The sequence below is a fragment of the Sus scrofa genome, chromosome 7, assembly GCF_054392235.1.
Source record: "Sus scrofa isolate SSC_HxYL_T2T_F1_AM1 chromosome 7, Sscrofa_HxYL_maternal_Yorkshire_Landrace_v2.0, whole genome shotgun sequence".
Taxonomy (NCBI): Eukaryota; Metazoa; Chordata; class Mammalia; order Artiodactyla; family Suidae; genus Sus; species Sus scrofa.
In genome coordinates this window covers 101,718,355-101,746,131 of record NC_139389.1, presented here as the reverse complement: position 1 = coordinate 101,746,131, position 27,777 = coordinate 101,718,355, and the positions used below count along the sequence as shown (strand labels likewise).

Here is a 27,777-nt window from a genome sequence, read left to right as displayed (position 1 = left end):
TTAAAACTAAAACGAAATATTTCTAAATGATATTTGATTTGCACTGATTCTCTAAGAATTCAGAACCTCTTACTAAGTCTGCTAACTTTTCTTGACAGTATAGTGATTTCCACAGTCTAAGAATGTCTTCCTTTTTTAACAAGATATAATTGGACAAATTGATGATGGAAACAAGGATTTAGGTGAAATGTAATGTTTGAGAATGATGCCCTTTTAATTAGATATGACTACCAATTCTGAAAAACAAAGATTGGCTGTACCTACAAAGCCCTCCCAGCAAAAATAACTGGTACCTGGAGTATAGGGTCTCAGCCTTGAATGCGGTTTAAGGAAGGTCAATTATATACGGTAGTAAAACTTTGGTGACCTGGAGAAGAGAGGAACTCATCCAAAAACAGGTACTTCAGGTGAAATAGGGTGAAGAGATTTTCTTGGGCTTGATTTCCTAATCTTGGAATGGCAAAAATAGAAACTTAAAAGTAGAATCTGAGATTACCTATGAAAACTCCCGGACAGAAGTTAATTTTGCAGCCTTGGTATTTGCAAAGCAATCTCAGAGAATTAACTAATAACTTGCTGCAGCTAAACAAATAATCAAGCACAAACTTGCTTGATTATTTAAATAAAACCAGTTAGGATTTTTTTTGTATTAAAAATCATCTCTGAGATTATGATCATAGGGTATAGAGAATTATTAGTAAAATGGGTAAGAAAGTTTATTAAATGTCTTGATTTGTGTTCCCATCTAGGTTATCTGAACTTTTTTATTTTCAGTATTTTACCACTCTGCAAGCTATGGAAAACTGAAACTAATGAAAATTATTGTCTACAGAAATGCAGATATATTTTGTCCACCCTGTCCTGAGAAGGAAAAATTCATTATTGCCCACATATAATGACCAAGTTTTGTATCTATTTATGTCATCCCAGTCTTTGTGACTTTTATACATATATATATATATATATGTCCTTTGATTTTTTTTCTTTGAACTGGTTTACAGCTTACTGTTTGCTCATTAACTAATTAAAATATTTGACACATTTAAAATACCATGCTTTAATAGATATTATGTTCCCCAAAATATTTGGATTTATCTAAATATATTTCTGACTCCAATAATGCTTATAGTTCTAAGTCCTGTGCTTGGATTGGTAAACTTCCAGAGTAAATATGTTCTATTGTTTGCAATTCTTAGGCTGTGCAGTGCATTTTGTCTTTCAAGTATTTCAAACCAAAGTTCTAAAATCCTAATTTTCATTTTTAAGGAGAATCTGTACCTAGTTATATTCCAGAAAATTATACTTCTTCTGTCTTCCACTGAGAGGTGCTATATCAAAGAGGTCAGGAATGCTGATGCAGGAACCAGATTGCCTAGACTTGAATACCAGTTCAGTCACTAGCTAATTAATGTCCTTAACCTCTTTGTCTTTCAATTTTCTCATAAGTAAAATCATAATGTATGTAAAGTTGGTATATGTAAAATGTTTAGAAGAGTGACTCACACTCAATATTATTTTAATATACTAGAATCCTCAAGGATATGAATAAAATAATATATATATAAAATATATAAAGTGAGTGTGTGTGTGTGTGTGTGTGTGTGTGTGTGTGTATTCTTTAATTTTCTGACCAAAGCTTTATAAGCATCTACGGCCTTTTGTACTGGTGTCATTTATTTCCAGGCAAATACATAAGAATGGTAGGTTGCCAAGTCTGAGATTTTTTTCTTTGAGTTCCAAATAAATGTTTTAGGAAGATAGACTCTTCCTGACTGGCCATATCAATCTAACATATTGTTTTCTCCATATCCTTTCCCAAAAGGAAATTAGAAACTATGCCCCCCGCCCCCAGGGCAAGTAGATTTTCTTGCATTCGGTGGAACCTGGGGAAACTCATCATTGTGAGAAATTTTTCCGGATTTACTTTCTGTCAGTGAGACAAGATTTCCTATTACGTATCTCCATGGCTATCTTCCCTCTTTGTCTCAAACAGTTTCTTGCCTCTCATTATGCTTGCACATTTGCAAGCATAAAGCAAGCACTGTGCAAAGTACAGTGGTAATTTCTTCAGAATTGGATCCAGTCTTCTTGTAAAGACCTTTACACTTATTTATTAACCACAGAGGGGTAAGATTTACTTTCCCTTTTTTCCTCCAGTGTGTCACACTCCCCTACTCTCTATCCTCTTGAATAAGGTTTCTCATTCAAATACGAAACTTCGGGGATTCCTATTTGATATATTCTGTTATTATAAGGAAGACTTTTCAGCTCTGATGAGACAGCAAATACAATATATATATTTATTTGCTGAAGTAATTTATTTGCTGAAACATCTGGAGGTAGGTATAGTTCAACAGAGGCTTGAGTAAGTGTGGTAGAACAATGTGACTAGGACTCAATATCTTTCTTTTCTCTCTCTCGTCCCAGGATTGCTACTTTACTGTTAGCTCCATTATCAGCAGGCATTCCTTTCATAGTTCCAAAACAGAAATTCTTTTTTGTTTTCTTTTTTGGTGAAGAAACTGGTCCTTCATAGAAACTCAGTCATTTATGCATAAACTCACTCATTAACTGAAATAATTTCTTCAAATTGAAGTACAGCTGATTTATAATGTTGTGTTAGTTTCAGGTGTACAGTAAAGTCATTCAGATTCTTCTCCCATATAGGGTACTAAAAAATATTAAGTATAGTTCCCTGTGCTATACACTACGTCCTTGTTATTTATCTATTTTATATATAGTAGTGTGTATATGTTATTCCAAAATTCCTAATTTATTCCTCCCCTCCACCTTTCCCCTATGGTAACCACAAGTGTTTTTTTCTATGTGTGTGAGTACATTTCTGCTTTGTAACTCAGTTTACTTATATCATTTTATTTAGATTTCACACATAGGTGATATCATGTAGTATTTGTCCTCTTTCTGATTTACTTAATATGATAATCTCTAGGTCCATCCATGTTGCTGAAAATGGCATTATTTCATTCTTTTATGGCTGAGTAATAGTCCATTGTATATATAAATACACACCACATCATCTTTATCCATTCATCTGCTGATGGACATTTAGGGTGCTTCCATGTCTTAGACATTGTAAGCAGTGCTGCAATGAACACTGGGTGCATGTATATTTTTGAATTATGGTTTTCTCTGGATTTATGCCCAGGAGTGAGATTGCAGGATTATATGGTAGTTCTATTTTTAGTTTTTAATTAATTTATTGTCTTTTGTCCTTTTAGGGCTGCATCCGTGGCATATGGAGGTTCTCAGGCTAGGGGTCTAATCGGAGCTACAGCTGCCAGCCTATACCACAGCCACAGCAACGCGAGATCCGAGACATGTCTGCGACCTACACCTCAGCTCATGGCAACGCCGGATCCTTAACCCACTGAGCAAGGCCAGGGATCGAACTCGTAACCTCATGGTTCCTAGTTGGATTCGATTCCTCTGCGCCATGACAGGAACTCCTATTTTAGTTTTTAAAGGAACCTCCATACTATTTTCCACAGTGGCTTCAAGTGCAATTCTTAGAGTTCTATATTTCCTCATCATATCCAATAGGAAATAGAGTCTATGTCCCTAGTAGCCCAAATAAAATCTAAGACACGAGACCACTTGCTTTGATTGACCTGAATTATGTGTTTATTGAACTAAAAACTATGGCTACATGAAATGTATGTTCTCATTATATTAAGCCAACCTACTCTGGAGGGTTAGTCAATCTCATCTCAAGTATATGACTGGGAAATGTGGTATAATGTTAGGAACAGGGAATGGGAAATAACTGCTGGAGAGGCAACTAACGAATATCCATTATTGGACGTACTCCTCAAGCCTTTTTGTTTCCTGAAAAAGGCTTCCCATAAGTTTGGCAATAATCAGTATTCAGATCACTAGGAACTAACTACTGAAAGCGTCGGTACACTGATCAAGATTCAAGTTTCGCTTCCTTGATCCAAAGAAGTAGGTAATTGAGTTAGGAAAGTAAAGAAGTAAAAAACAAAAATAAAAACAAACAAAAGAACACCTCTTTGTGGGCTGGAATAATCCACTTATATTTGTATCCTGAGCTCAAGTATAGTATTTGGCACCTAGAAAGAACTTTGTAATAGTAAACTCAATTTACATAGTTTACAGTTTCCTCCCATATATCTTATTTGCTACAAATAATAACCTCTTGTGACATACTGTTATTATCACAGATAAAAAACTGAACTTTAAATCCTGAGGAATTTTCTCCGAATATTAAGTGATAAGGTCAAGGATTATATATCTAGGTCTTCTAATTTTAAATTGCATAATTTTTACATTAATCCAAACTGTTTCACATGTCTCAGAATTTGACCAGCTGAGGGAAATTGTGATTTTTTTCTCTAATATGTAATCAGATTCTCCCTTTCAAAATTAATTTTTAGGAGTTCCTACTGTGGTGCAGCAGAAATGAATTTGATTAGGGACCATGAGTTTGTGGGTTCAATCCCTGGCCTCGCTCAGTGGGTTAAGGATCCGGTGTTGCCCTGAGCTGTGGTGTAGACAGCGTCCGAGCAGATGAGGCTCGGATCCTGCGTTGCTGTGGCTGTGATATAGGCTGGGAGCTGCAGCTCTGATTTAACCCCTAGCCTGGGAACCTCCATGTGCCATGGGTGTGACCCTAAAAAAAGACCAAAAAAAAATTAATTTTTAAATTTTACATTGGTAAAGCTTGTAAAAGCTAGCCAAAGAGTTCACAGAGATACTGTAAAAGACTGTTTCATGTAGAGATCTGAAACACTGGCATCAAATTCTGGACATTCAGAGCCAATGAGCTTATTAATGAAGTTAATGCTACATAAAACATTCACAGAGTTAACAGGGCTTTGTTAGGAGCACCAAGAACATTAAGACCTTCGCTTTTATTATTTTGTTATGTATTTCTTCTTTTTCTTTCTTTTTTTAAATGGATACAGGTCTGAAGAACATGAACATTATATTCATTGATATAAAGCTCTTTAAGTTCCCTTCATGGCTTGGTGGTTAAAGAACTTGACTAGGATCCATGAGGATGCAGGTTCAATCCCTGGCCTCGCTCAGTGGGTTCAGGGATCTGGCGTTGCCATGAGCTGTGGTGTAGGTCGTAGATGAGGCTCAGATCTGGCATTGCTGTGCCTGTGGCGTAGGCTGGCAGCTGTAGCTCTGATTAGACCCTTAGCCTGGAAACTTGCATATGCTGCAGGTGTGGCCCTAAAAAAACAAAACAAACAAAAAAAAGTCTAAAGCTCTCATTATCATTTGTCAAAGGAAGCTCAAAAACATGAATCTACTTATAAAACTGAGTATATGTCAAAAAGACCATAACCACTACTTAGGATTATAAAACCAATAACTCACCAATAAATAATTTTATTTACTATTTAAATTATTAAATCATTTTACTAATAAACATTTAATTTATTTATAATTAACATATATTAATTTATTGATCTATTTATGCCACATCATTATTAAATTAAATAGTATTAATAATAAATGCTTGTTAATAATATTTAATTTAATTAAAAGTTAAGTTGAAAAAGTTAATAAATGAGAAGCTCTTGGGTGATGCCATATAAGGGCATCCAGATGGAACACTTAAGGAGACATTCTAAACTACTTCCTACAGAGAATTAATCCCTAATAATTTAAGGAATCCATTGTGTGTAATACTTGATTTCTCTCCACTGCATCTAGATTGATACTAGTTATGTGAAATCTTCGAGAGAACTGAAAAAATTAGTTATTTAAATCATTTTCTATATAATAATTTGATACCCAGAATATGATAATTTAAAAGCTAGGTTTTGAATATGAACTTTCATACATTTTAGTTTGAAAATCAGGATGATTATTACACTTGCTGTGGTTGCTTTATCATATGAGAATATAAAAGACAACCTTTCTTTAAATTTGGTATATTTTAGAATGCTTATAATTTATAGCAAAGCTATAGCTGGAGAATTCAGCTATCAACTGAAATTCTTTAATAATTTTAATCATTATTTACATTTTCTACTTGGCCTTTTACTTAGCCAAGTTTATTTCTAATCAGTCATGGCTTGTTGAATATAAGGGTTCATTGACTTGGTAGCATATCTTCCAGGAGACTATTGATCCTATTTTTTCTCCTTGTATCCCCCTGAAATTCTGGGTGTTTTTTCTTCCTCAGCATTAGTAACCAGTTATCACTTATTTTTCTTCTTTTTTCCTCTTATTTTATATTCATATTAGAGACTGCGAGAATTTTACTGCATTGACAGTTTAGACCATATATTGCTGCTTATTCAGTTCTACTTTAATTTTTTTAAGCCTGGTACTTTTTACAAAGTTCATTCAGCCAATGATTGAAGGAAGTGATATGTATCTTTAAAAGTTTCTATCTGAAGATTAGTAATATCAGAATTTGTGCAAAGACTCAACTCTGAATGGTTGTAATGAGAACATAGTGAAGGAAAAGAAAATAAGATGCAAAATCATAAGGGAAAAAAGCAAGGTTAATACAAATTAAATATTACCTTGATCAATCTGCTTAGATTTTAAAACTTAAAGTGGTCCTCTTAAGGCATTATTTTAATTAAGCCAGGTAATTTATTTAAAGATATGTGATGAAATTACTGAAGAAAAAAATAACTTCTGGGCAATGAATTTCTTGGAAGTTATGTATAACAAGTTCATTGCCACATACTACAAATCTTATTATAGTACTTTAGGTACCAGAGAAACTCTATTAAATTAAATTCCTTGATGGAAGATACTTAGTGGCACTTAATACTTGCACAAAAAAGCACTGGTGAAGATCCTTCAGAATAAAACATATCTTCTGTAATATGTTAAAGCCTACCTCGGTAGGCTGTACGCTTGCAAAATCATTAATGTAAAAGCCTCTTGTCTTACCGGTTCCTCTGCACTGCCTGTTGCATCATGGGAATAACTGATGAGACCAGGGATGGGCTGCTCACCGTGTGCCATGATAACAGCAGGACTGGTGTAGAATGGATGCTTCTAATGCACAACACATAACAACTATGAATATAGTGACAGGAAAACATGAAACTATTCAAGCAAAATGTCTGGAAAGGAAAAAGGATGAAAACAAATGGAACAATGAAATGTCGAAAATTTTCAAATGTAGAATGATAAAATCAGCTTAGATTTCAAATGACATAAGCTTTTTTCTAAGATTGAAATTGATGGTCCTTTTTACTCTTTTAATTAAGAGTAAAAGAAACAGAACATATAATGATTTTAAAATGTACCTGTTTCATCAGTTTTATAAAAACAAGACAAAGAAAATAAAACAAACTTCACACACAACTTAAATACTTACAAGCCTCAAATAAGGATTAATGGATCATTGAATGGATCTAATGACAGCATGATCCAGTTTTCAAAGAAAGAATCACCTACTGATTTTCTGACTAGATACTTCAAAAGGATCTCTGTGATCCTTTCCAATATAGAGGTTGTCAAAAGGCCCTCTCATGTTATGCTCATAGCAAAAACATCTGGATGAGCCATAAAACTTTAGGAATTACATCACATAATGATTAGATTTTCAATCTTTATGCTCTCAATCAGTGAACAATCATTACTCCCAGAAGTGATATGCTACTGCCTGAAAATCTTAAAAGTATACAAAGTGGATTATACTAGGTATGAATAATAATGTAGATCATGTTCTGTGAGTTTAAGATGATGACTAAATTTACTTAAGTACCTCACGGTACTTTATTTACTCCCAGAATTGTTTGAAGGGAATTTGCAATACTTTGGTATTGTTTTAATAATATTGATTACTTTATTAAATAAAAAATGCAAATATCTTGCATCCATTTCTTCTCCTTACAACTAGGGTAATTTGTGTCCAATAGTTAAATAAGTACTTAGTTAATTGCTGAATCATCTTGTCTTTAAAAAAAATTTATTAATCTTTCTCAACTAATTTCTTGAATTATCTATGATCTCTCATCTTTAGTTTGGTGCTCCTTTAGGAATTTGTGGATATTTGATGTTCTAAATACATGAGCATTATATATTTTATCTGATCATAAAAATGATATTTTCAAAGAGTTCTTAAATATCACATTGTTTACAATTGAAACTATTACTTTAATAGATAAAAGCAGTATCTTTAATTCCTCAGAACTCAGAACAAACTTCAATGCCCTCAAGAACTCTACATAATGGAGGGAATATAGCGTCGAGTGTTATGAATATCTCAGTTTTTTGAAAGGATACCCTGAAATGGTATTTAACTTATGCAAGAATGGGATGGAAATAGGGATGAAATCAATACATTTACCTGTGGGTTCTTTAGATCTTTGGGTCGCTCTCAGAAGGCTTACCTTGGCAGCAATGGCTGCTGCAGTTATATGTGATGAAGAACTATCTTCTGTTGAAGCAACACCACTGTCTTTCTTCTCTTCTTCCTCTTCCTCACATTGAACCCCTTTGTCTTCTGTCTGTTTATGGGGGCTAGTTGTGGGAGGAGGAGAAAGAGGTGGTGGTGGGGAAGGTAAATCTTCAAGTTCATCATGCACTTCCTTTACTTTTACAATGGCATCCCGTAAAAGGTCAATGGCATGAGGTAGAGCTGGCAGTATGAACTGAAAGCATTCCTGTATGCAAGAGGAAGAAAAAAAAATACAAAACATTTTTATAGGCATACAAATGGTAGCAATAATTTTTTTGCGATTTTGGGTCTGTATTTCTCTACATCAGTCTTAAGAATGAATCATATTTAATGTATTGTCTTTGCAGTGTGAGATATGAAGTAAGCATGGTACATATTAATATATTATGAGAGAGCAGGCAATAGTTTTTATCTTTCTGTTAGAGAAGAGTACTAGAATAAAGCAATTGAGTACTGAACTATTTTATTCAGAGAGCTAAAGTTATGACTAACATCATGAAGTATAGCTAGACAACATTGTATAATACATAAAAATAGATATGTTTGTACAGAGCACTGCATAGAAGTCATATATAATATATAGTTTATTGTTTTTTTGGGTGGAGAAGAGGTAGAGGAAGCTACAGAATTTATTGCAGGGTACCAAGTAAGGAGAATGGGCAACTAATGTTCAAAAGATGTCCACTATTACCTATAATGTATCACCAGGAGAGAATAGGTGAGTACTTTAAAATCAGAACATAAGGCCAGATATGTTTGGAGACTATGTTTGGACAGGTCTTTCTCTTTTACATTTAATGTAACTTACCTTAAAATCTAATATGTAAAGAAGTATCTTAGAATTTATGTAAGGTTACTGGAATACCTGGAAGGTATCTAATCTTTTAACCTACTGGTAAACTACATAGCAAAGAATTTAACCTTAATCACAGAGGTCTGGCCTTTAAGCTCAGCTTTCGGGAAGTGAGCTCTAGTTCCTTGTTATGTTAGACCTGATGAGAGTGTCTCTGTTTACTTGGGGATTTTGGCCACGGAACAATCTAACAGTGTGGTTTATTATAAGGGTTTAGGGAAACATGGTATCAATTTTGCCTCTGGAAAGGACTGAGAATGGCTGACTAACGGTCAACCAAGCGGGCAACATGTGATTAAGTTCCAATGAAACCTCTGCATACCAATGGCAAAGGAGAGTGTGCCTAGTTAAGCAATACTCTGTGTATGTTGTCTTATACTATGGCTAGGAGGAAGTGATGCTGTCCATGACTACATGGAAGAGGATGAGCACAAGTTCCCTGTTTGTTACCTCTCTTGGACTCTGCCACACGTGCTTCTTTCTTTGGTCAATTTCTACCTGTATTCTTTCCCTGTAATACACTATTAACCATGAATATAACAGCTTTCTGTGAGTTCTATAAGTCCTTCTTGTGAATTATTAAAAGTGAGGGTGATTTTAGAAATTCTACCAATTGCAACTAGTATCAGAAGAGAGGACAGCCTTGCAGAACGCTTCAATTTTGCAATTTGGCTAACTTCTTTGTCTAACTTGTTGGTGTTAAGAAGTGGGATTTCACAGAAAGATCCTGACTTACTGAAACATGTAATCTGGGAAGAGGAAGGAAGAGAGGGTGGGGGATGACAAACTGTTAGAGCCTGGATGAACACAGGGATACCAAGAGTATGAAATTGTAGCTGTGCTGCAATTAGTTACTGGAGATAAAATTAGCAATGAAATTTTGAAATGACAGATGTGACTCAAGAGTTGTGTCACTGGATGCATTAAAGGAATGCAAAATAACAAGAAACAGGTATTTCTCTTGTACTAGCTAAAACAGAAGTAATGGAGAATGTTGGGTGGATCCTGAGGCTGGGCCAAACTTGGATTTTGTATGGTCTGAAATATAGCTGCTAGCCTCAGAGTTGCTTCCAAAGGAACATGTCGTGTTGAAATAATGAATAGTGAATAAAATTAGACTGATTCACAAGAAGATGAAGAAAGAGAAACAAGAGATTCAAGGGACTTGTCCTCGTAGGGTTGAAATATTTAAATGGCTATTAAGAAATGTATGAATAAAGCGAGCATAGATGAGGGCAAAACAAAGTTCTTAAAGAAGCACTGTTGTGGGTTGAGTGGACAGATGGCAGCCCCTGCTGGTCTCCTAACATTAAGGAGTCCTAAACAAATCTCTATTTACCCTAATTTGGAGGAATTAAAAAAGCTAGGAGGCAAAGAAATCTTACCTTGAATTACCTTAAGTGAAGGTCCCATCATCTAATCGACATAAGGCTTGACAAAAGGTTCTGAATCTCCTGACCCAACCCAGGACTATAAATCCAAGGCCATATGGACATAGATGGTTAAAATTATCAGGAGACAGAGAAGGGCCTTTTCTGGGACTCCTTGACAAGGGAGCTCCATGTACTATGATTTTAAAACCTCCCAGAGTCCTAATGGAGGGGTACAGTTAGAATGGAAGGATATAGGAGTGCAATAATTGATAGGAGCAAGGTGAAAGCTTGGATGAAAATTAGAATGTTTGTACAGTGAACTCTATATGAAGTAGTGAATCTTCTTTATTCAAATATATTATGTGGATGGATGTTGTATTTGGAGAATTCTTCTCCTACTTTCTATCGTAGAACAGAAGGTGTGTAAATCCACTCTCCCACCACCATAATTGGACATGCTAAATGGGACCACACAGGTCATGGATTTCCTGTACAAAAGACCTGTGTGGAGTGCAGACTGCAGCATAGAGCAAAAATCTATGAGTGCCACCCAACAGCAACTCTGGGATTTCGGACCAGAAAATTTCCATTTGAGAGACAATTACTAACTTGTTCTTGGCCTTTAATTGAGACTGCTCTTATGAATAGAGATCACAAAATAATCTTGAAACCTGAAATATCCATAATGTGCTGGGTAACGTCAGAGAAACACTCTAATGGGGAAGGCAATGCCCAGGAGAGTTCCATAATAAAATGGAAACGGTGCATATATAGAATCATGCTACCAGGAGAATGCAAGGAGGTACTCACGAGCAGGCAGCCTCTTTTCACCTAGGGCCGACTTCGGAACCACCTGAGGAGCTGCTGGATCCTATGGCCACTTGGGCCACTTGGGCGGTGCCCTATATACAGCTTTCTATTGATCAACAAAGAGCTGCTTGGTTTATGGATGGCAATTCCAAGGTGAAGGGACAGCATCCTGTTTGGAAGGCCGCCACTCTGATTGAAGAAGGTAAAAACAAATCAGCTCGATGGGCTGAACTGCATGTTTGCTGCTATGTTTGGGTTTTTACTGATTCATGGGAAGTGTCCATATGGCTTGGTCATATGGACTGGACAGGCAGACGGGCAATGGAAAAATGGTGTATTAAAGGGACACATATACGAGGCATGGCCTTATAGAAATTACTCTGAGACTGTAAGGGGTATATTAAAGCAGATTATGTTAATGCCCATCACAAGAACTCCCTTCCAGAAATGGAAGTTGATAGGTACTGGCGAGTAGATATCCTGCTATACTTGCTTGATATGGCCACCTGGGCCCATGAGATAAGTGGACACTGAGGGGATGCAGCAATGCAGTTGAATCTAGATATATTCTTATATTCTCTGAGGCATAAAATGTCACTAAGAATTGTTCTGTCTGCTAAATAGACAGAAACGGCAGAGGACTATGCAGCAGATCCACAGGGGGAAGGTCATGCACACAGCTGGCAGGTTAGGCTGCTGCTGGTAGTCCCTGGAGGCCACAAATGGGTCCTAACAGGAACAGACACTTACTATGGAATGAGCTTTGCTTAACTAATAGTGATGCAAATGCTCAGTGTACTATAAAAGGAACAGAACAAAAGATATTGTATCAATGAGAGGAGAAACACATTTCTTTAAACCAAGGAATACACTTTTTATCTTCAGAGCAATGATATGATAGAAAATTAAAATGGGCAACTGAAAATTTGTTGTCTAAAATTGGAGGAGATAAAGGCTTAAAGCCTTCATTAATGTGTGATCACACTCAACATTGCAGAGTCCAGGTAAAAGTTCCCCCCAGATTTCTCTACTTTTCTGGGAAGAGGAGATGGAAAAAGATGCTGGTATGAAAATACTTTTTTTCTTTATACCACATCACCTCAACTTTTTTTTTTTTTTTTTTTTTTTTTTTTTTTTTTTTTGCTACCTAATGTAGTGATTCTAGGACCAAGGATGAAACTGTGGGTGCCAGAAGCAGGATGATTCTTAGTAGAAAGTATAACTATAATTGTATACCTTTATGTTAGAATTCCTAAGGATGGGATAGATTCTGTCTTATTCCATCTGGTCATGTTGAGGTTGGCAGTAAATGCAGTTATATAGCCTAGTGTTTCAGACTGCCACTATCACTATACCTATGTAACTTTACTTTATATTAATGGGATGGACTGAGTGGGAAGTACTTGCTAAACTAATATTATTGATGGCAATATGGGCCAGCCCAGTGGCCAAACCAACTGTCTCATTCAAAGATTTTCAAAGGAAACATCTGAGTATCAATGGAGAAGGAGGAATGATGGTTGAAGGTAAAGGAATGAGTAAATGGGTTATGCTACAAGAGAAATACAGTATTATATTGGTGCCTCAAGAGAAGCTTAGAACAAGAGATGACACTGTTTCTTGGCTCAGTGTAGCAGATGCCAGAAAATGAAATGCCATATGTTGCTGAGACTGCTCCTGCTTTTGGAAACTGATAAGTCTGTAAACCTGAGGAACATTGCTCTGGGACACATTTTGATCATGTGATATGATGACAACTAGGCTAACTGTTAATGTCTGTGTAGGATTTCAGTAATGTGCCAGTATCTCCTGACTTATTTTTCAGGTTCTATCTACTACTTTACTATGATATTTATAATACAGGCAATGTATTAGTAAGTTAGTAAGATTATAATGCTGATATTGATGGTAATGAGTTCCTGATATATGAGTTAGAGCCTCCTCAAAATGTAGTATCAATGGGAAATGACTGACCTGAGCAAGACAGCTAATTTCTATGGCAAATAGAAATCACAGGGTACCAATAATAGAAGATCAAGGTGGAAAATTAGTACAAAAATATGAAAATTTGTGTAATGGCTTTAGAGGATGAATTACTGTTTCTCTAAATCTCTCCCTATCCTACACTGGCTCCTCTAAATCTTAAGCACATTCACAGTGCTAATTTTGTTGTGTCTGTAATATAAAAGCTGTATTAAATATAGATGCCCAGTCAGACAAATATGATTGTTTTTGTTAAGAGAGCCTAGACCAGAGGCCAGCGGGTAGCTTATGTAAAGAATGAACCTTAACCAAAGAGTTTGGCCTCTGCCCTCAGCTACAAGCAGGTGATAGGAATGTCTTTTGTTTGGCCACCAGACAGTCTAATGGTGTGATTTATGCAAAGGGCTTTGTGAAATGTGGTATCAGTTTTGCCTTGGGAAAGTGTTGGAGACTGCAGGTATTAGTCTAGCCTCTGGGAAGGGCTAGAGATTAAAGGTCAGACACAGGGACAGGATGTGATATGCCTCAATAAAAACTCCAAGGGTTTAGGATTCCAAGGGTTTAGAGCTTCCCCCATAAGCAATAATCCCTGTGTTACACACTGATGCCCTTGGAGTAATGTGTTTTTGACTCCAAGATAAGAGAAGCTCTCCATTAGGTACCTCTCCTTAACTCTGTCTTAGGTACCTCTTTGCTTGGTTGATTTTAATCTGTATGCTTTCCCTGTAATAAACCATAACCATAAGTATATAAGTCTTTCAATAAGTTCTCTTAGTTTTTCTTGTGAATTATTAAAACTGAGGGTTGATTTGAGAATGCACTGAAATGCAACTGGTGTCAGAAGTGAGGGTAGTCTTATGGAGTGCTCCAACTTTTTGATTGGCAAACTTTCATAGCTGGCCAAAATTTCTTACACTAAACCATATAAATCTCAAGACTGCTCACCTGAGATCCTTTCTTGCTACCTGGCAAGTTAATTATGAGAGTTTTCCCTCTGATTCCACATACAGGCCTGGAAGGAAAGAGAAACCGGATGAATGCTAAATTAGAATAAATGGTTGGTTTGAATACATTCAACAACAAAGATCAATCATTGTACTTTACATGTGAACAACTGTTTTAGGAATAAAATTGTTACACCTAAAGACTCACCCATTTTTATACAAATTGGGCACTCACTCTGGCCGAGCTTTTTACAATAATGGTTAGGATAAACAATCAGATTCTGCTATATAGCACAGGGAACTATATATCCAATCACTTGTAAAGTAACATGATGGAGGATAATGTGAAGAAAAGAATGTATATAAATGTATAACTGGGTCACTATGCTGTACAGCAGAAATATAATGCTGTAAATCAACTATAATAAAAAATTAAAAATAAAAAATACAATAATGGTTAGTGTGGTGGATGAGAACATGAAAGAAGTAAGGGCCAATTCATCTTTTTTCTCTAACTTCTGCTACTTGCTATCTCTTACTATTCTAACAGTTAGATGAGATAGTGTATTAAAAGTGACTAGCATAATAATATCTACGTTCAAAAGTCTAACATCTAAGCATTCATGAATTGAGAGACGTTTAAACTCTTGCTTCTCAGGAAATCTCTAAGTTTTAAAGTAAGACATGTCTCTCATAAATCAACAGCAGTGGAAAGAATTTAGAGAGAACAGCTGTCAACAGATCCATTGAGAGTACAGTCAATTTAAAGTAGAAAGGTCTTTCAGAGATCACTGTAAATTTTCAGGACATTTTTAAATCAAGTGGTTAGATAAGAAACCAAAAAAGTGGAAAAGCATGGAAAACTGGAATCAAGAGTTGAAGGTCCGGATTTTATATGAGAATATGAATCATGCTTTGCCAATATCTGTCTGTTACTTGGATCTGATAACATATCATCTTCATCACTTGAAAACTAAAGGACTAGATTAGTCAGCTTCTAAAATTTTACAACCAAGATTGTGAGATACATAATGTTTTCTTAAAACTTCTAGTTGAGATTCTTCTTTTTTTGGTTGCACTCGTGGCTTGTGGAATTTCCTGGGCTAGGAATCAAAAACACATGGCAGTTGCAACATGTGCCACAGATGTGACCTGTGCCACAGCAGTGGCAGTGAGGGATCCTTAACCCACTGCAGTATACAGGAACTGATTTTCTTCTTTAACTACTTTAACTCTTATAAAATAACCTAAAATTCCATTATTTTATTTTTCTGGTCCTATTCATAAAGTTCATAAAATTTAAAACTTTCCATACAATTTTTTTTAAAGTGAGATATAATTGACAAATGACATTTTATTTATTTATGTACTTATGCACGCTTTTTTTCTTTTTTTTAGTGCCACATATAGAGGTTCTCAGGCTAAGGGTCGAATTGGAGCTGCATTGGCCAGCCTAACCCACAGCAACGGAGGATCTGAGCAGCATCTGCAACCTACACCATAGTTAATGGTAATGCTGGATCCTTAACCCTCTGAGTGGGGACAGGGACTGAACCTGCGTCCTCATGGATACTAGTCGGGTTTGTTACCACTGAAGCACAATGGGAACTTTACAACATTTTATTAATTTTGGATGTACAACATGATTTGATATATGAATATACTTGAAGTGATTATCACAGTAAGTTTAGTTAATATCCATCACCACACATAGTACATAGATCTTGTGATGGGAATGCTTAGTATACTTTCTTAGAAACTTTCAGTTATATAATTATAGTATTATCAGCTATAATCAAGTATTATCAACTAAATCAACATTATATATCCAGGATTTGTAAGTGGAAGTTTGTGCTTTTTGACCACCTTCACCCATTTTGTTCACTTACCAACCCCTACCTCTGGCAACCATTTATCGTCTCTGTAGATGTGAGTTATTTTTAGATTATACATTTAAGTGAGATCATATAGTATTTGTCTTTTTCTATCTGATCTATTTCACTTAGCATAATGCACTCAAGATCCATTCATGTCACAAATAGCAAGGTCTTCTTCTTTTTTAGGACTGAATAATATTCTGTTTATATATACACATATAATTTTCTTTATCCATTCACCCATCAATGGACACTTAGGTTGTTTCCATGCCTTGGCTATTGTAAATAATGTTGCATTAAATATGGAGGTGCAGATATCTTTTTGAGATTCTGTTTCCTCTGGAAAAATAACCAAAAGTCAAAGTGCTGGATCATATGGTAGTTCTGTTTTTAATGTTTTTTTAGGAACCTCTATACTATTTTCCATAGTGGCTGCACCAACTTACATTCCAAACAACAGTGTATGAGGGTTCCCTTTTCTCCACATTCTCTGCAACACCTGTTACTTCTTGTTACTGATAACAACTGTTCTAATGGATGTGAGGTGATATCTCTTCATGGTTTTGAGTAATATTTCCCTAATTAGTGATGTTGAACATCTTTGAATGTGCCTGCTGGCCATCTGAATGTTTTCTTTGGAAAAACATCCATTCAGATCCCCTGCCAATTAAAATACAAAAAATTGTTGGTGAATTCTTAAGGTATTTTGACGTTAACCCCTTTTTGGACATATGGTATATCTGCTGTCATTTGGTAGGTTGTATTTTCATTTTGTTAATGGTTTCCTTTGCTGTACAGAGTTTTTTTTTTTTTTTTTAATGTAGTCCAATTTGTTTAATTTTGCTTTTGTTTCTCCTATTTGAGGATATATATTCAGAATGATATTATTGCTAAGACTGACATCAAAAAGTATACTGCCTATGCTTCCTTTTAGGAGTTTCATGATTTTAGGTCTCACATTCAAGTCTTTAATCTATTTTGAGTTAATTTTTGTCTATAGTTTAAGATAGGGTCGAGTTTCGCTCTTTTGCATATGGCTGTCCAGTTTTACTGAAGAGATTTTCCTTTCGCCATTGTATGTTCTTTACTCCTTTTCTATAAGTTAACTGTCCATGTAATGTATCATTTTATTTCTGGGCTCTCAATTCTGTTCCATTGAATTATGTCTGTTTTTTTATAACTACCATGCTACTTTGATTATTATAGATTCGTAGTACAATTTGAAATCACTAAATGTGATACCTCCAGCTTGATCATTTTTCTCAAGATTACTTTGGCTATCCAGGGTCTTTTGCAGTACTATATAAGTTGTAGGATTTTTTTGTTCTATTTCTATGAAATGTGTCATTGGTATTTTGATGGGAATTCCACTGAATCCGTAGGTTGACTTAGGTAATGCGGATATTTTAACAATGTTAATTTTGCAACTCATAAGCATGGAATATTACTCCATTTCTTCGCATCTCATTCAATTTCTTTAAACAACATCTTATAGTTTTCACCTGCTTGGATAAATTTATTCCTAGATATTTTATTCTTTTTATTGTGATTGTAAAAGAAATTGTTTCATTAATTTCTCTTTATGCTAGCACTTGCTTAGTGTATAGAAATGCAACAGTTTTTTCTATATTGATTTTATATTCTACAACTTCACTACATTCATTTACTAGTTCTATTAGTTTTTTGGTGGGGTCTTAAAGGTTTTCTATACATAAAATCATGTTATCCACAAAGGGAGACAGTTTTACTTCTCCCTTTCCAATTTGTATTTCTTTTATTTTTTATTTATTTAGTTATTTTTGTCTTTTTGCTTTTTTGCCTTTTCTAGGACTGCTCCCATGGCATATGGAGGTTCCCAGGCTAGGGATCTAATCAGAGCTGTAGCCACCGGTCTACGCCACAGCCAGAGCAACGTGGGATCTGAGCCGCGTCTGCAATCTACACCACAGCTCACGGCAACGCTGGATTCTTAACCCACTGAGCAAGGCCAGGGATCGAACCCCAACCTCGTGGTTCCTAGTCGGATTTGTTAACCACTGAGCCATGACGGAAACTCCAGTATTTCTCATTTCTTTTTCTTACGTAATTGCTCAAGCTAGGACTTGAGTGCTATGTTGAACAACACTGGCAAGAGTGCGTATCCTTGTCTTGGTTCTGATCTTAGGAAAAAACTTTCAGTGTTACACCACAGCTGTGGGTTTATCACATACAGCTTTTACAATGTTGATATACATGCCTTTCAGGTACATTTTACCAAGAGGTTTTTTTTTTTTTTTTTTTTTTTTTTTTTTTTTTTTTTTAATCATCATAAGGTGGTGACTCTTGTCAAATACTTTCTGCTTTTGAAGCTACTGATACAATCAAGATTTTTATCTTTCATTTTTTTTTTTTACTAGTGTGTTATATTACATTGATTTATTTGTGGATACTGAACCATCCTTACACCCCTGCAATACATCCCATTTGATCATAGGCTTTGATCCTTTTTAACATATTGTCATATTCAGTTTGCCAAAGTTTCCTGAGAATTTTTGCATCTATGTTCATCAGACATACCGGCCTGTAATATTCTTATGTGTTTCCTTGTCTAGTTTTGATATCAGGGTAATGTTGGCCTCATAAAAAGAGTTATGAAGTGTTTCCTTCTCTTCTGGTGTTTGGAAGAGAATTGGCATTATTTAAATGCTTGGTAACATTCACCATTTTAGTTGTCTGGTCCTGGACATTGTTTCTTGGGAGGTTTTTGATTTCTGTTTCCATCTCCCTACTGGTGATAGGTCTTTTCAAATATTCCATTTCTTATGTTTCAGTCTTGAATGTAGGATTCTAAGAATTCATCCATTTCTTTTCAGTTGTACAATTTGTTAGTATATAGTTATTCACAGTATTTTCTTATGAACCTTTGTATTTCTGTGATATTTGTTGTAATTTCTCTTCATTTCTAATATTATTTATCTACATCTTCTCTTTTCTTTTTTCCTAGCAAGTCTAGCTAAATGTTTGTCAATTTTGTTTACCTTTTCAAATAACAAGCTCTTAGTTTCACTGACTTTTTCTATTGTCTTTTTAGTCTCTATTTCATTTATTTCTGCTCTGATTTTTATTTCCTTCCTTCTACAGATTTTACATTTTGTTCTAATTATTCCCTAGTTTCTTTAGGTGTAAGGTTAGATTGTTTGAGATATTGCTTGTTTCTTAAGGTAGGCCTATATTTTGGTAAACCTCCCACTAAGTACTGCTTTTGCTATATCCCACAGATTTTTATATATTGTCATTTTCATTTTTATTTGTCTTAAGGGTTTTTTAAAAAACTTCTCCTTTGATTTATTCATTGACCCAATAGTTGGTCAGTAGCATGTTGTTTACCCTCCACGTATTTGTGATTTTTCTAGTTTTCTTCTTTTGGTTGATGGCTAGTATTATGCATGGTGGTGAAAAGATGCCCATTAGGATTTCAATATTTAAATTTATGAAGACTTCTTTTGTGTTCCAACATATGGTTTATCCTTGAGAATGTTCCATGTGCATTTGAGAAGTAAATGTAGCCTGCTTCATTTGAATGAAATACTCTGTATAAATCTCATAAATCCATTAATCTAATATTTCATTTAGGGAATATGTTTCCTTTTTGACTTTCTATCTGAATGATGTGTCCATTTTGGGGGAATTCTTCAATTCATCAATGTTTTATAGTTTTCAGTGTACAGGTCTTTGACAATTAAACATATTTCTAGACATTTTATTCTTTTTGATGCAATTGTAAATAGGATTGTTTTCTTCACTTCCTGATAACTTATTACTGCACAGAAATGTAACTGATTTTTATATATTGATTTTGTATCACCCAAGTTCACTTAACTAGATTTTTTTTTTTGGTGAACTCTGTAGGGTTTACTACATATACTATGTCATCTGCAAAGAGAGATAATTCTACTTCTTCCTTTCTGATTTGGGAGACATTTCTTTTCCTTGTTTACTTGCTTTGGCTAGGGCTTCAATTACTATGTTGAAGAAAAATGGCAAAAGTAGATATCTGTGCCTTGATCCTGATCTTAGAGGAAAACTTTTGTTTTACATCATTGAATATGTTACTTGTGGGGGTTTTTCATATATGGCCCATATTATACTGAGGTATGTTCTCACTATACCGACTTTGCTGAGAGTTTTCATTATGAATAGATGTTCGACTTTGTCAGATGTTTTTTCTGCATCTATTGAGATCATATGATTTTTATCCTTCATTTTATTAATGTGGTCTATCACACTGAACTGTGGATGTTGGGAACTTTTCTATATCTTCTAGGTTGACAAATTTGTTGGTGTATTGTTGTATGCAGTAATTGTTTATGTTTTTTTGGAGTTTTGTAGTATCAGTTGTAATGTCTCTTCTTTCATTTCTTTTTATTTATTTATTTATTTTTATTTTTTTGTCTTTTTGCTTTTTCTATGGCTGCTCCTGCAGCATGTGGAGATTCCCAGGCTAGGGGTCTAATCGGAGCTGTAGCCGCCGGCCTACGCCAGAGCCACAGCAACGTGGGATCCAAGCTGAGTCTGTAACCCACACCACAGCTCACGGCAATGCCAGATCCTTAACCCACTGATTAAGGACAGGGATAAAACCTGCCACCTTATGGTTCCTAGTCAGATTCGATAACCACTGCGCCATGACGGGAATTCCTCTTCTTTCATCTCTAATTTTATTTATTTGAATTCTCATTTCCTGGTAAGTCTAGCCAAAGGCTTGTCTATTTTATCTTTCCAAAGAACCAAGTTTTAGTTTTGTTCTTTTTAGTCTCTACTTTTTTCGACTCTGGATTTTATTTCCTTGTTTCCACTATAAGCTTAGTTCTTTTTCCTTTTTTAAAAAATTCTTTGGGAGTTCCCATCATGGCTCAGTGGAAACAAATCCAACTAGGAACCATGACGTTGCTGGTTTGATCCCTGGACTCCCTCAGTGGGTTAAGGATCTGGAGTTGCCATGAGCTGTGCTGTAGGTCACAGACGTGGCTCGGATCCTGAGCTGCTTTGGCTGTGGCATAGTCCAGCAGCTGTAGCTCTGATTTGACCCCAAGCCTAGGAACATATGCCTTGGGTGTGGTCCCAAAAAGAGCAAAAAAAAAAAAAAAAAAAAATCTTTGGAGTGCAATGTTAGGTTATTTCTTTGAGCTCTTTCTTGTTTTTTTGTTTGTTTGTTTTTTGGCTTTTTGCCTTTTCTAGGGCTGCTCCTGTGGCATATGGAGGTTCCCAGGCTAGGGGTCTAATCGGAGCTGTAGCCGCTGGCCTACGCCACAGCCAGAGCAACGCGGGATCCGAGCCGCATCTGCAACCTACACCACAGCTCACAGCAATGCCGGATCCTTAGCCCACTGAGCAAGGCCAGGGATCGAACCCGCAACCTCATGGTTCCTAGTTGGATTTGTTGACCACTGAGCCACGAAGGGAACTCCACTTTCTTGTTTCTTTTTTTTTTTTTTTTTTTTTTTTGTCTTTTGTCTTTTGTTGTTGTTGTTGCTATTTCTTGGGCCGCTCCCGAGGCATATGGAGGTTCCCAGGCTAGGGGTCCAATCGGAGCTGTAGCCACCGGCCTACACCAGAGCCACAGCAACGCAGGATCCGAGCCGCGTCTGCAACCTACACCACAGCTCACGGCAACGCCCGATCGTTAACCCACTGAGCAAGGGCAGGGACCGAACCCGCAACCTCATGGTTCCTAGTCAGATTCGTTAACCACTGCGCCACGACGGGAACTCCCCACTTTCTTGTTTCTTAATGGAGGCATTTATTGCTCTGAACTTCCCTCTTAGAACTGCTTTTGTCTTAAAGTTCTGGTATGCTGTATTTCTTTTTGCCTTGTCTCAAGATATTTTTTGATTTCTTCTTTGACTCATTGATTACCCAGTAGCATGCTGCTGAATCTCAGAAATTTGAATATTTGTGAATTTTCCAATTTTCTTCTTGTAATTGATTCCTAGTTTCATACTATTATAGTCAGGAAAGATGCTTAATACGATTTTAATTTTCCTAAATTTTAAGACTTCTATTGTGGCTCAACACATGATCTATTCTAGAGAATGTTCTATGTACATTTAAGAAGAATGTGAATTCTGTTGCTTTTGCATGAAATGTTTTGCAAATGTCTTTTAAGGTCATCTGATCTGAAGTGTCATTTAAGTCCAATGTTTCTTGCTATTTTTCTGCTATTTTTCATCTATCCATTGATGAAAGTGAGTATTGAAATCTACAATTATTATATTGCTGTGTATTTTTCCCTTCTGTTCTTTTATCACTGGCTTTATATACTTAGGTGCTCCTAATGTTGGGTGCATAAATACTTACAAATGTAACATCCTCTTTGGATCAACTCTATTATTATACAGTGACCTTTGTCTCTTACTACAATCTTTTTCTTGAAGTTTATTTTGTCTGATACACTTATAGCTATACTAGTTTTCTTTTGTTTTTCATTTGCATAGAATATCTTTTGCCATTCTTTTATTTTCAGTGTGTATGTGCCCACATGTCAGAAGTTATTTTAGCAGCATATAGTGTTTTTTTAAAATTTTAAATCCATCCAGCCACTCTGTTTTGATTGAAGAATTCATTCATTTACATTTAAAGTGATTATTGATGGGAGTTCATGTCATGGCACAGTGGAAACGAATCCGACTGGGAACCATGAGGTTTAGGGTTCGATCCCTGGCCTCGTTCAGTGGGTTAAGGATCTGGCGTCACCATGAGCTATGGTGTAGGTCACAGACAAGGCTCAAATCTGGCGTTGCTGTGGCTCTGGCATAAGCTGGCAGCTACAGCTCCGATTAGACCCCTAGCCTGGGAACCTCCAGTTGCCGCTGGTGCGGCCCTAAAAAAAGAAAAAGACAAAAAAAAAAAGTTTTTATTGATAAGCATGGACTTACTGCCATTTTGTTCACTGTTTTCTTTCTGTTTTATAATTTCCTTGCTACTTTCTTCTTTTCTTCCTCCCTTGCTTTGGGAATTCATGATTTTTTTTTTTTTTTTTTTTTTTTTTTTAGTGGTGTGCTTAGATTCCTTTCTCTTTGAATTTTGTATATATATCATAGGTTTTTGCTTTTTTACCATGAGGTTTATGCAGAACATCTGTCATTTGTAGGTGTCTTTTAAGCTGATAGTGACTTAAATTCAAACATATTCAAACATATTCTAAAGCTCTTTACTCTGTCCACTATGTTTTATGTTTTTGATGTTGCAATTTCCATCTTTTTAAGTTGCGTGTTCACTGTCTTATTGTTATTCTTTCACTACTTTTGTATTTTACCTTTTACCCTAGGTTTACCAGTGGTCAAAACATCACCTTTACAACTTTAGATTATTCTAAATTTAACTATATATTTACCTTACCAGTGATATTTACACTTTCATGTTTTCTTGTTAGTACTCTTTCATTTAAGCTTAAAGAAATACCTTTAACTTTTTTTATAAGGCCAGTCTAGTGGTGTTGAACTCCTTCAGTTTTTGTGTGGTTGGCAATTTCTTCCTCTCTTTTCAACCCTGAAGGACAACTTTCTTGGGTAAAGCACTCTTTGTAGACAGCATTTTTCCCTTCAGCATTTAAAATACATCTTGCTACTCCCTTATGGTCTGCAAAGTTACTGCTGAAAAATCTACTGAAGGGATTATGAAAGGTCTCTTGCATATAAAAAGTTGTTTTTCTCTTCCTGCTTTTAAGATTCCCTCCTTGTCTTTAACTTTGGACAATGTAATTATGATGTGTCTTTCTGTGTGTGTCATCTTTATTGGAACTCTCTGGGTTTCCTGGATCTGGATGTCTGTTTCTCAGGTTAGAGATATTTTTAGCCATTAATTATTTCTTCAAATAAGTTTATCTCCCTTCCTTTTACTTTTTCTGGGATTATAACAATGTGAATATTGTTCTGTTTGATGTGTCCTGTAATTTCCTGAATCTATCTTCATTCTTTTTCTTTTTGTTTCTCTGTATGGATGAATTCCATTGCCCTATCTTAAAATTTCCTGATCAATTCTCCTGCTTTACCTAGTGTTGTTCAATCCCTATCAGAATTTTCAATTCAGCTATTATATTCTTCAAGTTTGTGATTTCTTGTATTCTCTCTTTGTTGAAATTCTCATTTTGTACATGCATTTGTTCTCCAGACCTTGGTGAGCACTTTTATGACCAGTATTTTGAACATTTTTTCACATTGGTAAACCACATATCTCTGTTTTATTAATATATTTTTCTGATGTTTCATCTGATAGGTATGGAGAATTTGATGGCTACATGCTTTGGGGATCTTTGTAATTTTATACTGCATGTTTACCCTATCAGTGTTCATGTAGTTTCCTTTTCCAAGTATAATTGCCATAGATTTAACCTTATTGAAAATGATGTGGGATTCTCCAAAAGAGACATATGGATGGCCAAAAACCACATGAAAAGATGTTCAACATCACTCATCATTAGAGAAATGCAAATCAAAACCACTATGAGGTACCACCTTACACCAGCCAGAATGGCTGAAATCAAAAAGTCTATAGGCAATAAATGCTGGAGAGGGTGTGGAGAAAAGGGAATCCTATTACACCATTGGTGGGATTGTAAATTGGTGCAACTACTGTGGAAAACAGCAAGGAGATTCCTCAGAAAACTCAAAATAGAACTACCATTTGATCCAGCAATCCCATTCCTGGGCATCTATCCAGAGAAAACCATGACTCACAAAGACACATGTACTCTGATGTTCATTGCTGCACTCTATTCAATAGCCAAGACATGGAAACAACCTCAATGTCCATCGACAGAGGAGTGGATGAAGAAGATGTGGTACATATACACAATGGAATATTACTCAGCCATCAAAAGGAATGAAATACTGCCTTTTTTTTTTTTTAAATACTGCCATTTTTAGCAACATGGATAGACCTAGAAATTATCATGCTAAGTGAAGTCAGCCATACAATGAGACACCAACATCAAATGCTTTCCACTGACATGTGGAATCTGAAAAAAGGACACAATGAACTTCTTTGCAGAACAGATACTGACTCACAGACTTGAAAAACTTATGGTTTCTAAAGGAGACAGGTTGTGGTGTGGGGGAATGTGCTGGGGTTGTGGGATGGAAATCCTATAAAATTGGGTTGTGATGATCATCATACAACTATAAATGTAATACATTCAATGAGTAATAAAAAATAAAGTTAAAAATAAGAAAATGATGTGGGGTCTATAAATATTTTTAATTTATCAAGCATTACAGAATTTGGAATCTATTTTTCAAGAATATAACTCTAGGAGTTCCTGTCGTGGTGCAGTGGTTAATGAATCCGACTAGGAACCATGAGGTTGTGGGTTCGATCCCTGGCCTTGTTCAGTGGGTTGAGGATCCGACGTTGCTGTGAGCTGTGGTGTAGGCTGCAGATGAGGCTTGGATCCTGCATTGCTGAGGCTGTGGCGTAGGCTGGTGGCTACAGCTCCGATTAGACCCCTAGCCTGGGAATCTCCATGTGCCATAGGAGCAGCCCTAGAAAGGGCAAAAAGACAAAAAAAAAAAAAAAAGTATATAACTATGTTCCATGGATGTTTCCAAGAATGTTCAAAGTTTTAACTCTCTCCTCCACAAGGTTAGTGGCAAGTTAAAATTCAGTCAATACTTTAAATTATATCTCCAATAATACTTCATCTGCTCTAGGTTGCTATCTAATAGCAGTGTTAATAAAGCTACAGATAAACTTCCATCAGTTCTGTCTCTATGTAATAGTTAAAATATCTAAAACCATTATTTCTCTCTGTGTGTGTTCTTTGCATCTGTGTGTATGTGTACACAATAATTTAAAGCTTTAGTATACAGACATGAGAAATTATATCTGATTTTTTCCACTTGATCTCTTTTGCATTTTATTTTGTCAGAAGATTAGATTGGAAGAATTTTATGAAAAAGTCTTTGTTAGTTCCCTGGTCTGAATGTTTAAAGATTAATCTACAGCTGTGATTTTTCATCTCTTGACTGTCCAGAGTTATTGCAAGAAGAAAGTACTTTACATTTATGTAAGTCTTTTTGGTTAATAAAGTGTTTTTACAAACACAATTTTCATTTAATAATCTTAAAAAACATAAGCATCAAGCACAAAACACAAATGCAAACACAAGTCTTAGCATATTCCAAAACTTATTAAACTAAAGATGTCCACTACATATTCTGAGATAAATGCAACCCAATTCCTTATGGAGTTTACAAATGTATTATAGGTCATTAAAGCATATAAATAAACAACTACAAGATAGCAGGTAATGACACAAATTATCATTAAATATCATGAGTTCAAAATAAAAGCAGTAAACTTCTAGTCAAGGGTATGAAGTTAGTCTCTATGGAAGAGATAGCATTGGTGTGTATAAAGGAAAATATTTCAACAGGTCGGAAAGTGGTGGAAAGGTAAGAAAAAGAGGACAGTTGAGGTGGAGAGGGATAAAGAATGTTAAAGCACAGAGATAAAAAAAAAGCACCAAATACATTTTGGGTATATTAAATCTTCCCCTAGTGAGACCACACTGTACTTAGAAGAGTGATGTGAGATAAGATATACCAGTGGAAAGATGCTGCAGACTGATAGATTAAAAGTTTTCAATGTGTGGTCTTTGCACCAGCAACATATGCAACATTTGGAATTTGTTAGAAATGTAAAATCTCCCACACTGCACTTCTACTTTCCTCACTGTGACTGATCTACTGAATCAAAACATATGGAGTGAGATCCAGCACTTAATATGTTACCAAGCTCTCTAGTTGATTCTGTTCCATAGCAAAACCTGAGAACTACTGTGATAAACAATTTCTGAATTCTGTTATTACTACTTGCTATCAGTGTATTAGTTAGTTATGGAGCCTTTTCAATGCAGTTTTCAAATCTGAGTTGTTGTAGACATTAATACAATACTTAACATATAATGTAAAGTACAGTGGATACATAATGTACAGTATAGTACAAAATGGATACTTAATTAATACATGACCTTTTTTTTTTCCTCTTAGAAAGTACTTTGGGATGAGACATTGGAAGTCATATATTCATTATAAATATCTACAATATGTTCTTCAGGTATTGGGAACATTGATGAATTCTGTTCAATTTTCTTAAGCACAGTTTGAGGAATAATAGTAAAATATAAAGTGAAAGGGAATAATAAAAGATATAAAGAATAGGAAGTCTGATGATAGAAAATAGTAAATACAGGTTGAAAGATTTTTGGTACATGTTCTGTGATATATCTTTTTCAGTACCTTGTGCTGTTCAATCTCTCTCAGAATTTTCAATTCAGTTACTGTTTTCTTCAAGTTTGTGATTTCTTGTATTCTCTATTTGTTGAAATTCTCATTTTGTATATGCATTGTTCTCCTGACCTTGGTGAATGCTTTTATGACTCCCACTTTCTTTTCTACTGTTTTTTTTTTTTTTTTTTTTTGTGGGGAGTAAAGGGAATAGAGTCTGATTTTCTCTTTTGCTATTAGTAATATGG

At 35.4% G+C, this 27,777-nt stretch overlaps 1 protein-coding gene across 45 annotated transcripts in view; it reads right to left on the bottom strand.

Moving 5' to 3' along the window:
- Positions 1-27,777, bottom strand: part of GPHN (gephyrin) — a 567,426-nt gene that overhangs the window by 231,334 nt on the left and 308,315 nt on the right. For 23 of the 45 annotated variants that reach the window (XM_084966161.1, XM_084966166.1, XM_084966167.1 and 20 more), the window contains 2 exons: positions 14,390-14,456; positions 8,358-8,630 (listed from right to left, as the gene is read on the bottom strand). In XM_084966161.1, coding sequence (XP_084822287.1) covers positions 8,358-8,630; positions 14,390-14,456 — 340 coding nt within the window. 45 annotated transcript variants of the gene reach the window in all.